Source organism: Scardinius erythrophthalmus (genome assembly GCF_964197995.2).
Source record: "Scardinius erythrophthalmus genome assembly, chromosome: 13".
Taxonomy (NCBI): Eukaryota; Metazoa; Chordata; class Actinopteri; order Cypriniformes; family Leuciscidae; genus Scardinius; species Scardinius erythrophthalmus.
In genome coordinates this window covers 15,623,937-15,639,993 of record NC_138233.1, presented here as the reverse complement: position 1 = coordinate 15,639,993, position 16,057 = coordinate 15,623,937, and the positions used below count along the sequence as shown (strand labels likewise).

The 16,057-nt window shown below is 36.4% G+C and overlaps 1 protein-coding gene across 8 annotated transcripts in view; it reads left to right on the top strand.

Annotated features, from left to right (window-relative positions):
• diaph2 (diaphanous-related formin 2) overlaps positions 1-16,057 on the top strand; it is a 481,157-nt gene that overhangs the window by 17,668 nt on the left and 447,432 nt on the right. For 6 of the 8 annotated variants that reach the window (XM_081382682.1, XM_081382681.1, XM_081382675.1 and 3 more), the window contains exons 3-4: positions 11,689-11,721; positions 13,221-13,397. In XM_081382682.1, coding sequence (XP_081238808.1) covers positions 11,689-11,721; positions 13,221-13,397 — 210 coding nt within the window. The remainder of the gene's footprint in view (positions 1-11,688; positions 11,722-13,220; positions 13,398-16,057) is intronic. The other 2 variants (XM_081382679.1, XM_081382680.1) reach the window with 1 other exon arrangement.

The following is a 16,057-nucleotide window of genomic DNA, read 5'->3' as shown; positions in this document are numbered from 1 at the left end:
GATTAATTAATTTTTTTTAGTAAATGTTTTGTAATATATATATCATTACAAAGCCTTCACCATACCTAGAGATTGGCATGGGGTACTTTCCATAAGATCATCTCTCAATGCGAATCAAACTAGCTATTAGGCTAACTGAAATAAAACCATGCCAATCTCTAGGTATGGTGAAGGCTATGTGATCATGGGGCTATTTTAATTCCAAAGGCCAAGGGAACTTTATCAGGATGCATAGTATCCAAAAAAAAAAAAAAAAAAAATACTTAAAAATAAAAATCTGTCTGCCTCTGTGGGAATTTAACATAGGGGTGTCCAAACTTATGCACCCTGTATTTTAAGGAAGAACATTTATTTATTTACGATACATTATTCATTCACAAAGAAAATTGGTGTCCTTAAAGGTTGGATTTTTCCTAATTTTTCCAAAAGATGATTTTTTATTCCTCTTTTTAGTCAACTTTAGTATGGGTGTCTAAACTTATGCATAGCACTGTATATATATATGTATATATATATATATATATATATATATATATATATATATATATATATATATATATATATATATATATATATATATATATGAAGAGTTCAGATGCAAAAGCCTCTAAGTGCCATCTGAAATTTTCTTCTAGAAGACCATTTTTATAAAGCTTGTATATTTAAGTTCAGTAATTTCACTTAAATGACAATAAATAGGTAATTTTCATTGCCATTTAAGTGAATTTACTGAACTTAAATATACGAGCTTGATAAAAATGATCATTCTAGAAGAAAATTTCAGATGGCACTTAGAGGCTTTTGCATCTTAACTCTTCATATATATATATATATATATATATATATATATATATATATATATATATATATATATATATATATATATATATATATATATATATATATATATATATATATATATATATATATGCACTGCACTGCTCTTTCTGTCAAAATAGAATGACAGTTTATTTTTTTTTTTAAACTGTCTATACATTTAAAGATTGTAAAAAGCTGTGACCAGTAGGAAGCCAACCACCAATAACTTTAGGGAACGAGTCGACCTAGCGACCAACAGATCTTTGACCTTATTTTAAACGGGCTTAACCGTGGGGGTGGACACATTTTATGGAAAACGTATGTGTTGCCAATAGATTCCAGCATTGAATATGCATGTATATTCTTTTGAATGAGAGCCATCTCTGGTCTTATGATAAATCTGTCCTGAGCTGGATTAGAGAAGGTTATAACCCCTTGAGCATGCTAAGCATTATCACCCAGCGTTAGATTTCTGTAATGCACTGGGGCTAATCTTTCCAGTTTGCCCCAGGATCAGACCCATGGGGAGAGAAAAGAGGCAAGAGGAAGTTTATATATATAAATTATATATATAATTTTTTTACATTTTTTTTTTTTCTTTTTCTTTTTCTTTTACAGCATTTAGAGAGGGAATTACATCATGGAGCTTCTGTTGATGGCACAAATAAAGACAAACACAGTTTTCTTATGCGATGTAGACACACCAAAGTTTGTTATTTTGTTAGGCGGTTCTTTTTATGCGCTCTACTTTCAGTGTGAAAGAACGCAGATTTTGCATTTATGGAATGAATTCCTCACTTGTCTTCTAACTGAGTCTTATGAAGTCATGGAAGTGGAATTCTAGCCAGCGCTTTTCCTCAAAAGGCATTCCGGAGTACAGACTGAATGGAAGTTTACCTCCATTAAATTCCATTGCAAATGAATGAAACTCCGAAAATAGAAAATAAGCCTGGGTGCTGTTATGTAACATACCATAACGGAGCACAGATTAGTGCAGACGATTTGTACAGCATGTCCTCGTAGTCGTGCTGTAAGTGACGTACACTGTGTTTGTTGTGAAAGCCAGTGACCCTGAAAACTTAGATTATCTACCTGTGTTTTAATAAAGGAAGAGGTGAATTGGACGGGAGGTGGTGTGGAGGCCTTGGCTGTTCACCATTATTCAAAACAGAGGTGTGAATGGGCAGATTAAATGTGTGAAACAGACTTTAATTATTCCTCAGAACTGCAGCTGTTTTGTTCACGCGAAGATGGGAAAAAATCAGTGGTGTGCTGCAGTTGGGTGGATTTGACTCTAAATACTCTCAGTATTAAAAATCAGTGTAGGACAGTTTTGTTCAGCTTGGATGTGTTGTAGAAGTACACATTGTTCAAATAATCGTAGTTTTTTTCTCGTGAGAAAAAAACGTATCTAAATCAGCTGTTGTTAGTTTTCCTAGAACAAATATAACAACTCTCTGTTGGGACTTTGAAGGTTTTTGGCCAGGCTGTTCTCCCAGGACAAGTTAAAAATATTGACTGTAGAGTTTGTTTAGCCATGACTTGTCAAGGTTTTTTTAAATTCATCATTAATGATCATATAATGAATGACAATCTGTATATGTACAGCTCTAAACAAACAATATATCTTGGAACTTGGGCACTTTTATTCCCATGCTGTCAAGCTGTTATGTCCATTTGAAACACTGTTGTTACTGCTACTCTAATATTCTATTTCTATATAATTTATACAGATATTCCTGTTGTAGTATTGGATATTTTGTATATTAGCATGTTGTCACATGCAGTTAAGCATAAGTCAGCTTACTGTAAGTGAGAAGTTCACTGAGGTAGATCTGCTTTTGTGGCTTATACAGATGAATGGTCTTGAGATACACATGGGCACTGCGCAGTTTCAAACATAGACATTGTGGCTGGAACATCAGGTTAATATTATCAGCCACACTGAACAATACATTTTGGTTTTGTTTACTTGTAGGTCTGATCCCTCTGTGAAACTTAGCATTGTACAAGCACATACAATGGGGTTCAAAAGTCTGAGAAAATGATTCTATTTTTTTTAATTCACACATTAGGCTATTTTATCTGAAAGATTTGAGTGAATAATTAACATGCATTTTGGAATGTCTTAGTATTTGGTTTATTTTTTTCTTAATTTAATTAGTTTTATTATATTATATATAGTATTATAGTATTTATTGATATTTTGAATTGGCTTTTATATTTTCAGTTTTAGTAATTTTAGGTGCTTTGCTGCTTTTGTCATTTTATTATTATTATTTTTTTAATTATTAAGATTAGTTTTTTTTTACTTTTACTTTTTATTGCCGTTTTAGTACTTAAAATTATTTTATTTCAGTTAGTGAAGTCAACATGTTTAATTTATTAAAAATAAATAAATATATAAACTTACAGGTTTAAATTAGAATCCCAGAATTTTCAATGTGGTCTCACTTTTGAAATAAATGGTTTGAGTTTGTCTGTAGCTGGCCATTTTAATCTCAGAGACCCCCTCTTTGAGTTTAAAATGGCCAGCTGCAGACAAACTCATGGGGCATCTCAGAGAAAAGGAGAACCAACAGGAAATGGAACACATGTTGAGTGTCTCAGTGCTCACAGGAAGTGAAGAAGGGAAGTGCTTTAGTTACACTGGGGGATGATTCTGACATCACCCTTTCAAACAGATGTTTCTGGCAAGTTTCCAATTCCCTTTCTTCATAATGCTCACATTGTCACATAACATGAGGTGGCCCTATCAATTGAATTGGAGCTCAGAATACTTAATATTGTCATTTCTTAGGGGGCTCTCTGTCTTGAATCAATCACATGGGATGACTGTCCAAGGAAAGCTGTTCACACCAACATGTTTCAGAGAAGCATAAACATTGGCTCAGTTTTCCTGAAATAACCAACACACCAAAGATTTTTCCCATGTTAAGGCAATAGAGCTCTTGGAATGGGTTGTTTAATGAGGTCCCCTCCAGTATTTTGAAGTCATCAGTCATCCCTGCATTGTGCTGCACAAAGACAAATCCCCTGAAAATTGGGTTCTGGTTTATAATATTTTTTTTATGCTAAATAATATAATTTCAAAATATTTAAATAATAATATAATATTATTATTTTAGATGCTAGCATGTTCTTCATTCAAATGAGTCTGTTTGCATGTTGAGAACAGTGCAGCTTTGTTTGGGCAGATGAATTAATAAAGAAAGGGTCTGTTCATTAAGTCAAGGGCATCTAGAAGCATGTACAGATTTATTCCTCAATGATGGTTGTGAACTAAAATAAGACGGGTGGTAAAGACAAAGCAACCAGTTCTTGGTATACAATTAGTCTGTTCTGGTTTAAATCTTGAAAACAAGTTTGGCTATTTATTTTGTTAATGCATATTTTTGGTTATACTATGAGTGATTCACTGTTGCATGCTATTGTAATGGATATTTTTTGATGATGAAAAAACACAATGCGTGTAAAGGCTAATATTTTATGTATTTGAGGAGCCGAGAAGAGTGTCAGTCTGGTATTTGCCCTCTAATCATAGCCAACACATCCTGTGCATAGCACTTTATCTTTTATAACACAAGATTTTGGCCAAATGTATTAAACGAAAGGAAAAACTAAGTGCCCAGATAGTTATAATAAACTTTGTAACCTGCAAGTTTAATAAAACGTAATGCTGAATTGCTAAAGATTTGGCCATTAATGACTTACAAAACACAAATCTCCTAAATTCACTGGTGAAAGACCTCGTAACTCCATTTGAGCTTGATTTTGGGAAAATGTTAACAATGTAATGACACGCGAGTGCCACAATACTAACTTTGACAACATGGTGTTTTCATGATTGACTGACTGCCAAATTAGTATATTACACAGAATGATAAAATAACATTAACCGGTTAAAGGTCATTTTAAAATAAACATTTCTGTTCAGAACGATTAAACTTGTTCCTGTTAAATTTTTGATCAAACTTGAAATTATTGATAAAAATTTCGTTCGTTTACGGTTTTTGTTTTCGTTGCTTGAACTGGTTCGGAGCCCTGGTCATATATTAGGCCTACATTTATTTATTCATTTTCCTCCTTTGAATATCTTGTTTTACTTGGAAATCAGTTTATTGAATTAAAATGGGTTGTGGGGACTGTTTAATTTTGACTCTAAATTCTGGAATAGCACAAGAAGCGTGTGTCTGAATGCTGAAGGAAGCTGACAATTCTTTGAGGTTAAAGAATACATTTACCATCTTGAAACTCTGATCAGTCCATTTAAGCTAGCTGAACTCAAGCTCACTCTTCTTGGTCCAGAGGAAAGATCAAATACCTCTGTTTAACTTGCTGTTTTCTGTCAATAATTTACTGTAGACTAAAATGATTATTGTTCATTTAATGGTATTATATTAACACCCAATATGATGACCTTCCTCCCACATACATAATAATTTGTGCATTCATCAAACTGCACTTGCCCTAGGTTAATGGTAGGTTTTGTTATTGTGTGGACTTCCCAAAGCAGCCCCCCCCCCATGTGTGTTTGAGGTTAAAATGTCCGCGTCTCTCTGTCTTGTATGATTTGTTGCTTGATTTAAAAGGTTCATTGTACTACATACTTTGCAATAGTTAGTGATTTGCACAAAAGTTGTTGACAAGTTCTTGTGACACAAAAAGAGTGACCTCGGGTTGATCGTGTGATGTGGTGAAAGGACAGATTGCCATGTAATAAAGTCTTTGTTTTAGCAGCAAAATTATCATTCATCATCTCTAGAGTCTATTCAGCTTTAGTCACTCTGCACATTTCTAAATTAAAACTCAGCTCAAGCCACAAGGCACACCAGAAACTCAGCGCTGAGTTTATTAATGGTGCTGAGAAACAGTTTCTCTGACAGCATGTGCATATAGCGAAATGAGTTGTCTTTCGCTGCTTACTTTGCTTCAACGGTTTAAAATCACTTGTTTTTGAACCACAAATACTTAAAAACACATGCAAACGATAAGCTTTCGTGACTCAGCAACTTCACGTGAGCGGAACCGCGATAGAGACCATAGTCCAAAATCTCTTAGCTGACAAATTTCTACCGGTTTTATCGTGTCTACCAGTATATCGCCCACCCCAAGGCTGTGTCGGAAATCACCCCCTATACCCTTAAATAGGGCACTATTTGAAGGGACTGCCATTTGAAGTGGTGTCTTAAACCATAGTGGACGTTATAGAGTGTACTCATTCAATCCCACAATGGACTGCAATAACGAGTCTACAATCCTATGCTCAACGGCTGGAGAATACCCAAAATGCACTGTGACGGTCGCGCCGAATGAATTCCCATGTTTCGCCAGAAGATAGCGCCCGCAGCTGAACCATCCATCCATCAAATATTTTCCAAACCGCTGGTCCAATGTGGCTACAGTATAATGTCATACAGGTATACATTCCTTTTTACTTGATTATTAAATTGTTTAACTAAGTTTTATACATGCTAGTTTTCATGACGGAGTTCAAGATAAATCTTTTCATCTTACTGCTGGAGCTGCCAGTTTGCTAAGTTTCAAATGATTATTATACAGCAAGCACAAACTATGCAAAAGTGGCTGGCAGCCCTTCCGGTGCACTCAGTGTTCCGAATTTACTCACTCGTTATCATTCCCTTCTTCAAGTGGACTATATTAGTGCATTTGTATTAATATTAATAATATTAATCTTTTAAACTTTCATATCACAAGATTTTTTAGATCTTGAGAAATCAATTCAGTCCAAGTGTGCCCAAACTTTTGACTTACAGTGTATGAGTGTAGAGCTAAAACTGCTTATCTTGACTATGGATGTATGATATTATCATGCATAGAAACTCAATGAATATTGGTTATTCATTGAGTTTCCCCATTTCTTCTCTGACCAGTGGTGAGCAGTTTAGAACTGGGTCACTCACTCTATGATAATGGTCTGATTGATTAAACTATGGATTTGAATTACTGGACTACATTCTAAGTGAATTGTCAAGTCTGAGATATAGGATAGAAAAAGACATGGACAAAGGTTGAGGAAAACTGGGAGGAAACCTAAAAGTGAAAGTGATTTGAGGGTGGCTGAGTGCAAAAAAATGATTTCACATGTATTTAAGTTGAACACCGATGACATCACCGTTTCTTCTCCTGAAGTGAAAGCGCAAGTTGACACAGGCTCCCTCTCTGTTTGGGGGAGAACCACAGAAAGCCAAACACCGGAAAGAGCTTAAGTCTGTATATCATTAGACAGATTACATCTGCAGGCCCTGCCTTATCTGGCTACACTCAGATAAGCCATGGATTGAAAATGAAGTCAAAGAGTCGGCCACCCCTTCTACTGAATGTCCCCACTTTGCCTCATTGCAAAAATGATGATGTACTTTACAGTTGCATACACAGATATATGAGGCCTGCTGCAGTATCTCTGCAGAAATGGCAAACAGGCACGTCTGGCATCACCCCAGACTCTCCAGCAGGGCTATCGCAGCGCCAGCTTTTGCAAACTATGTGTTATGCTGTTTTCCCATGGAAAATTGATGGCCGTTTGTCAGTTTGATATAGGCTTATATGAGTTGCAGATAACATCACAGCTGAATGTGCATTTCAGCATGCTAATGTCATTGTTTAAAGCAAGGGGGATTGAATTACAGTTTGTTTTCCATGGCCATTTTCACTTAAGTGAGCTCTCAGTACAGGGATATTATACATTAGTACACATCAGTCTTAGTTGTGCATCTAATGTAAATGACTGAATAAAAGCTTCGACTTGAAAGCCCTTTTTTTTCAAGGTGTATGGAAGTAGTAAGCCTGTGTATTATACAAGTGTATTATACAAGTGTATTATACAAATTGTGTATTATACAATTTTGGGGGTGTGGGTGGCAATAAGCAGATGACCAATTTTTTTTTTATAGATTGTATATTATATATACAATTTATACTTCATGTTATACATATATTTATACATTTTTATACATATATGTTGTGCACATCACAGGTATGGTGGTCTTCTTAGTGGCAACAGCAATTTGATAGACACTAATGTTTAGTAAATACTTACATTTTTCATTTAGAATTGTCAGATGGCATATTTAATTTGAAATGAATTAAATTATCTCGTCAGGGGTAGACGCACAGTCATTTCAACAGGTTGATTAGTGTAGTTTTGGCACAAGTTTGTATGTTATGTTTTTAAATAGCCTAGTCACCAATCCTTAAATCGTTATGCGTTTATTTACAAAACGATTCAACGTTATTTGTGCCATGTTCCTGATCCTTTATCTCTAAATGATTTATTCATCTGGCTTGTACCATAACCACCCCTTTGTGCTATTACCATTGTCTCTCTTCACATCAGGCTATTGTTTGGCATCCTGTTGGCCTGTGGTCTCACTCTCTGGGCAAATACAACCAACAATCAGTGTTGATTCTAGCAGGGTATTGGTCAAAGCTTTTGTGAGCACTCAGTACAAGAACAGTGCTGATATTTAATCAAGAATTTTCTGGGCTTTACTGTACTTCAGGATTATCTGCATCACCAAGGTTTATGACCAGTTAGTAACCCATTCTTTTTAATATCTCCATTCTGGTTGTGTGAATTCTATCCTGATAGTTGTGTACGTCTATTAGAGGGTTTGACGCACTCTTTCCAGCTCTGTATTTAATTAAAACATCCCTGTGTGTGAACAGTGTGAACGAGACGAGCTGTTGGCCACTGAATGCTCCATTCTTGAGACGAAGTGACTGCAAATTGCCAAGAAGTGTTAGTTTCAAGCGATCCATTGTTTGAGTACAATTAAGACCAATTAAAGTAACCCGATTTCCCAGAAAGCATTTACAACAGCTTTTTGTTGCTATCCTCATCCTCTGGTTGTTTTCCCAATGTAAGAATGGCCAACAAAGCAGATGGTGTCAGCTAGAAACTACTTTCAGTTTTTGGACATGTTTCAAAGTCCATTCAATGCCTCTATTGGCTTTTGTAAAACATTGATTGACCAACTGTATGTTTTGATTGGTGTGTGCCACCTAGTGGAGGAACACGTAATAGCACCATTTGCACTTCTACTGTCAAGTAATCCTTATATTTAGTGCTCTCTAACCAAAACAAGGCTGTTCTCTCCTCTCAAGTGTTTCCAATTAGCTAACTTAAGAGTTTACTTAGGTCAACACATTACAGAACTACTTAGGCCTGTGCAACTGTAATTTATGTCGCTGTTTATGGAGGTGCTGGGGGCTGCATTCATTTCGCTATTGTGGGGGTTTGGGAGTTTTCTGTAATGAATAAAGCTTTATTTTGATAAAGAATTTAATAAAGTTCTGTTGCCCTGAAGGAGTGTCGTTAAATCATAATGCAATATTTGGCCCTGTTGACTGTCTGATGTGTTGTCGAGCTGCAATATTAATGACCAGCCCTAGAGTCAAAACACAATTATGCAAAGTTGTTAAATGGTTTTTAATTAGATTTTAAGATTTTAATTACTTTCAATAACAAATGCACATCCATGTTATACAGGGCCTTACACTATGAAGCCACTTCGGGCTGTTGGATCTGTAATACAATAATCCCTACACAGTCATTATTATTTTAACAATATCTTTCCATGAAAGTCTTTGTTGGCAAGTTTGGTTTGGGCTTTAAACTGTACTCTTTATGACCTCTTTAAAGCATTAAACATTCTTTGTTAATAAAGGTTAGTTTATTGTAATAGATGATTCACCCCCTTGAGTCCTTGACACACCTCCATTCACATCAAACCTGCCATTCCATCACAACTGTCGCAAAAGCTGTGTGCAGCCTGCAACCCTGGGGCAGTGCGATGATGTCTGGGTAAACGCAGGACCGGGGGGCTGAGAGATTAACAGTAGAGTTAGGAAACCTGCGGGAAGTTCTGCTTTATGGCAGCTTCTCCACAGAGCTCTGCTCGTTAACACTCATCCGCTCTGCACGGCATATGGAGACCCATCTCTCCCCCTGTGTGCTCCATCTCATAAACGGCTATCTCTGCTGTAGCCAAAAAGATAAAGCACATCTGTTAGGCAGTGAGTGAAGGCAGAGAGGAGAAGTTGTGATTGAGGTCAATATAGTCAAACTGATCAGGTTTAAAGATGTATCTAATGGGTTGCTTCATTAAGAGCAGAACTCACGGTGAGATTCAGCACTCCCTGCATAGACCAGCATGAGTTGGGTTTTGGATGCTCATAACCAGCATGGGATGCCAATGTTTTGGTGTCACTATAATGTTGATGGACTAGCTCAACCAGCAAGACTACTTTGGTCCACCATCTTTACCAGAAAAGCCACAGTGGTCCTCTACTATTCTCTTTTTAACTCTGCACTAGCTCGTTCGTTTGTTCGTTTTTGAAAAAGATACCGTTACCATGTCTGGTTAAACAACAAAGATGCAAATTTGTGAAACTGTGAGATCATGTGCATGTACAGTATATTATATTGTGTTTCTTTACAAAGTGACATCGTCAACTACTGAACTTTTTTTTTTGTATCAATAATGACGATTCATTACAGTGTATCTGACCAATCTATTGCACCGTAGACCATTCCAGTTCCTACATTCTGAATGTGATGATGTGATTTATTCTGATTTTGATCAATTTACTACTCTTACTTCAATAGAGACTGTTGACTAAAACACTCTTATTTGTTTTTTATTTTTAATATGTAATTTAAATAAGTAAAAAAAAAAAAATCCAGTATTCAGCATATTCCCTGTCATTATTAATGTTGTCAGGTGGCACAACTGATATTCATCAGATGGTGCAACCATGTAAATTTTTGATTTAATCCAACAAATATTAGGTAAAAGTGAACAAATGGCTGAAAACTAGTAATTGTATTAAATTAATTTACTGCTATACTTGTATGATTATTTTTTTTCTGTCTTTAAAAGTAAAATCGGATGTTAAAGATACTAGAACGGGTTACTCTTAGGGTTCATTTTTCTAAGATTTCACTTATAAATAAAATTAGGAATATATATTTGCAAAAATTTGGTTGTACCACCTGACACAAAAAAAGTCAAAAAATGAATTTAAACACTTTGAAAAGTTATTTAACAATCTAAACTTTAAAGCATTGTTCCTGACTCACAAATGTGCATTACATCAATTATGAAAAGATTTTTTTTTCAAAAAATACTATTTTATTTGTCATTGACCCAAATGTAGTCAGTCATTCATTCAGTCAGACTGTTCCATCCTGAGGAAAGAACACATGGAGCTGAAAGGAGGGGGACTAAGACCAAAGATCCTTGGCAAGCTTTTGCTATTTCCTCTAATAATTTTTGTCTGAGTTCAGTGTTACCCTAGGATTATTTTCAGGTGGGGTGGTAGACACCCCGAAAAAATAATCAAAAAGCCCCGCCCCGCCCCTAAAACAATGGTAGGGAAAACACTGGAGTTGTCCATCTCCTTTTCCTGTATTGTCTCTGCTGTGACACGGGGCAGAATGTGTCTGTTTTTAGTTTGTCTTGCTCATTAAAGCTTTATTTCTGCTATTTTACTTTTGGAAGACTGGTTGATGTGAAGTGATATATTTAAAATAATTCATCTTCATAAGTCTGCTGTCATATAAACACAGACTTGTTTGTGATACAAAAGAACAGACTCCAATACATGTAACAGAGTTTAGTTTATGTTTGTTTAAATTATTTTAGTTACTCGTGCAGACTTGTACCAGCAACGGGTTTGACTTCTCACGCTGCCTGCCGTTGGTTGTTTGCTTATGATCTCATAAGCTTTTTTTTTTTTGTGCATATCTGTAATTTAATGCATGTGGTTATGGGTTCTCACTTGCACAAAGACACAGCAGTGTGTTTTCATTTGCCCTCACTTATTGTCCCTTCCCTTCAACAGAACATACACATAAAAACATTGGCTGATGACATGGTAAGGTGTCTGTTTCTTTTATTTTGCGTGTCTTTCTTTTTCTCTTATGTTTTTGTTCTTTTTCTCATCTTCGCCATGACTCCGTGTTGTTAAAGTGAAGTGATCGACAGAGAGAGATCAAAGACAAAAAAGCAAAGAAAAACTGTTTTTTTTATCACCCTGTCATCAGGTCTGTCATAATCAATCAGTCTAAAGTTCACTCCAGATCAGCAAGCTGGAGTTCAAGCAGACACATGGCAACTTGATGTAATCATTCATGATAATTTGCCAGACCCTTGTCTTCAGTTTGACTTTGGTCTCTCCTTGAACACTTGCATTTTACTACAGAGTGTGTTTGATTCTTTTATTTCATTCATTTGGATTTCATCCATATATGCATGTTTCCTCCATGTTTTCAATGACAGACTAACAGTGACTTGTGCATGGTTTGATTTTACTCTCTCTGAGCCAGTAACCCATGACTGGAACGCTGGCAGAAGCCGCTCGCATCTCTTTCAAATTAGCTAGAAACCTAAAACACACTATTGTCACATCTTGCCATCTAATGTAGTCCATAAAGCTGTCTGTGACATTGTCTTTGTATTCATTATGAATGTAATGTGAACATGAACAAGTGGAAAGATGATACAGGTAATATCAGCCCTGTGCTTTAAAAAGTACAGCTTTGAAAGGTGAAGGAGCAGGAGAGCAGGTGAGTCAAACATGAAACCTTGAACCATATTTTAAAACTTTCTAATAATTAACCAATCAATTTTGTATTAACTTAAAAAAAGAACCCTATGAAATCAAAAGGTTTTTTTTTAGTCTGTTTAGTAGATTTAAGGCCATTTATTTGCAAGTGTTGACTTTTTTTTAAATCAACAATACAGTAAAAACAGTAATATAGTGGAATATTACAATTTATTATTATTTGCTGAATTTTCAGCATTGTTACTCCAGACTTCAGTGTCACTGAAATCATTCTAATATGCTGATTTGCTGCTCAGGAAATTCTCCTTCTCCTCTTCCAACGTTGAAACAGTTGTAGTCTTGTGGAAACCATGATACTTTTTACAGGATTTTTGTATTTAATAGAAGATTCAAAAGAACATGATTTCTTTGAAATAAAAATACTTCACAACAATGTTTTTACTGTCACTTTTGATCAATTTAATGCGTTCTTTCTGAATTATTATTTTTTGTTTTAAGAAATTTTTTAACAGTAGCGTATATACATTTAAAATTTAAATGTTTATGCAATTCAAATTCAAAATCTTCATAGGTAAAGCCTACTAGCAGTTTTTTTTCACCCATTAATATGCCTCTCCTAAAACTTCCCTTCTTAATAGGAAATACACCAACAGAGGGCAGAAAACTGCACCCAGGGGATTTCACATGGTCATAAACCTGAAAATTCAGAAGGCATTTCCACTGTCAGATATATGTGCTGTTTATTTGATGTTTTATTTATTTGATCTGACATATGCACCAGTTATTTACTTAGTTATTTGTCTCTCCAGCGTGACAGAATCACCAGTTTTCGAAAGCAAGGCACGAAGAAGGAGAAGCCTCTTATCCAGCACCCCACAGACCCCATCTCCACCCAGACCGAGCTGCCTGTGCCCCAGCCTTTTTTTGATGAGCGCTCCATGAACCTGTCAGAGAAAGAGATCATCGACTTGTTTGAGAAGATGATGGTGAGTTTGTTTTCTCATCCTGTGATCTGCACTGCGCCCCAGGCACTGTATGACCTCAGACGCCCTTTATCACTGATGCATATCAAAGTTTGGAGCTCATGTTAAGGGTGTCAATTAGGCCATCAAAACCAGTTTTCTCTGTGACATTATACCGCTTACACACTTTACCAGCAACATAAAATGAGTTTAGCAAGGATTTAGCTTAAGTTTAAAACTAGGTTGTAAGTTGTTTTTTTTATTATTTTTTGTCACTTCATTCATTATAATATCTGCAGTACTTGCAGATAATATAATATTGATTAAATACAAGGCCACTTCAGTGTACTTGAAAAGAGTACACTTTCATAACTGTGTTTCTTAAAGGGTTAGTTCACCCAAAAATGAAAATTCTGTCAGTAATTACTCACCCTCATGTTGTTCCAACCCCGTAAGACTTTCGTTCATCTTCGGAACACAAATTAAGATATTTTTGATGAAATCTGAGTGCTGGATCACTCCTCCTGCAGGCTTATGGACACCTTAACTTGCTGGCCCAGAAAATGTATTAAAGACATTGTTAATATAGTCCAAGTGACTCCAGTGGCTCAATCTTAAGTTTATAAAGCTACGAGAATACTTTTTGTGCGCAAAAACAAACAAAAATAACAACTTTATTCCACTTTTCATTTCCTTCTCTCTGGACCTCGAGTCTTTTTACGTGGTCTATTTCCTAACTGGAATTGAAATAAAAAATCGGTGGTTACTCAGCGACTCAGCGTAGCCATGTGTTTCTTCAATTTTTTCTGTAGTAGCCACGTTTACGATTCATGGATAGTCAAAGACACCTTCTTTCTTCATCTCTCTTCTCCTGTCAATCGCGAGTGGAGAATGGGACTTGAGAGGTTTGCGCTCTCTGCCGACAGGATGCATTAACTGAGCGTTGGCATGGCTTGACACTTGTTCATTTTGCCCTCTGGGAGGAGAATATACATTAGCTACCATGCTTTTATATGCATGACTCTTCTTGCTAATTCTGTCATAAAGTGTGATATGTTGACAGCTGTCAATAGAGCATCTGCTACATAGGATAGAACAAGCTACTGTTACGGATGGGGGGGAAACAGTTTTATTTAACTCATGGTGAGAGCTGAATGCAGTCTTCACCCTATCTGTGAAGTTCCTGCTCTGTTTATCTGTACAGTCACACAGTCCCCAAGACAACGACAGGGCTGCTGCATACACAGGCCTCAACTGAACTTGTGCTTGTTTTGGCCAAGACAAGTCAAATAACTAAATCTGGCTGCAGAACAATGGAAGGATTATTTCCCAGACAAGAAAAATGAATGCGTTGTATGAGTTTTTTTTAGGGGTGGAAGGGTTAGAGCTCTCCCCAACCTGTGCCTGTCACAGCAGATTCTGTTTTTGATGCTTTTTTATTCTTTGACTGTTTCTGTGGATTTGTTGTCTGTAGATGGGAAACTCTGCCAATTTTGCAGCACCTGAGCAGAACAGCTTTCCAGTGCTCATTTTATGTGCTCTAAACTGCCTTCTTGGCTCGGCAGTGAATTGTGAACACCTCGTTAGGTAGACACCACATTGATAATTGACCTGTACTTGCTTCAAAAGGCAAAATATTATTGGACTCCCCACCTCTAAAATTCTTTGATTTTTCAAAAGAGGCACATTTATGTGGGGAAATGGACTGCTTAATATGTATGATGATCTGTGGCGAGCAGGATGAGGTCGAGGACCGTGAGAGATACGAGACCGGTGCGTCGCGCATCTTTCCACGCGCCATTCTCTCACGGCCCTCAACCTCGCCCTGCTCGCCACATGATCAACAGCTCAGTTTTGTTCTGTGCAATGCTTGAAGTGGCATTTCATTGTTATTTTTGCTTTCGAGTTGGTATAACAGAGACAATCAAAGTTAAATTACAGATACTTGATATAGTATGGTTTGCTGATTTTGATAATTGATAATGTGACTTTTTTTTTGTAAACATTTAGTAATAGTGAATGTAACAAAAAACAAACTTCTGTATGGTATCATTCAAAAGTTTGGGGTTAGTTAGATTTTTTTGGGCGGAAGAAGTCTTTAATGCTCAACAAGGCTGGATTTATTTGGTCAAAATATAATAAAAACAGTAATATTGTGGAATATTAGCCTGGCAAGCCAGACCTACATCAAGATGTTAGGTCTGGCAACTCTCCATAGACACGGCTCAATCCGAGGGGCGGGATAAACGGCTGTCTTTCAAATTCCCTCTGCACGTACTAGGACAGTGCTTCAACCAACCAGTATGAGGTGCTGTCTAGGGCTTAAATCAAACTTCATTCACGCACACATACTCACCTAAAGGATTATTAGGAACACCTGTTAAATTTCTCATTAATGCAATTATCTAATCAACCAATCACATGGCAGTTGCTTCAATGCATTTAGGGGTGTGGTCCTGGTCAAGACAATCTCCTGAACTCCAAACTGAATGTCAGAATGGGAAAGAAAGGTGATTTAAGCAATTTTGAGCGTGGCATGGTTGTTGGTGCCAGACGGGCCGGTCTGAGTATTTCACAATCTGCTCAGTTACTGGGATTTTCACGCACAACCATTTCTAGAGTTTACAAAGAATGGTGTGAAAAGGGAAAAACATCCAGTATGCGTCAGTCCTGTGGGCGAAAAT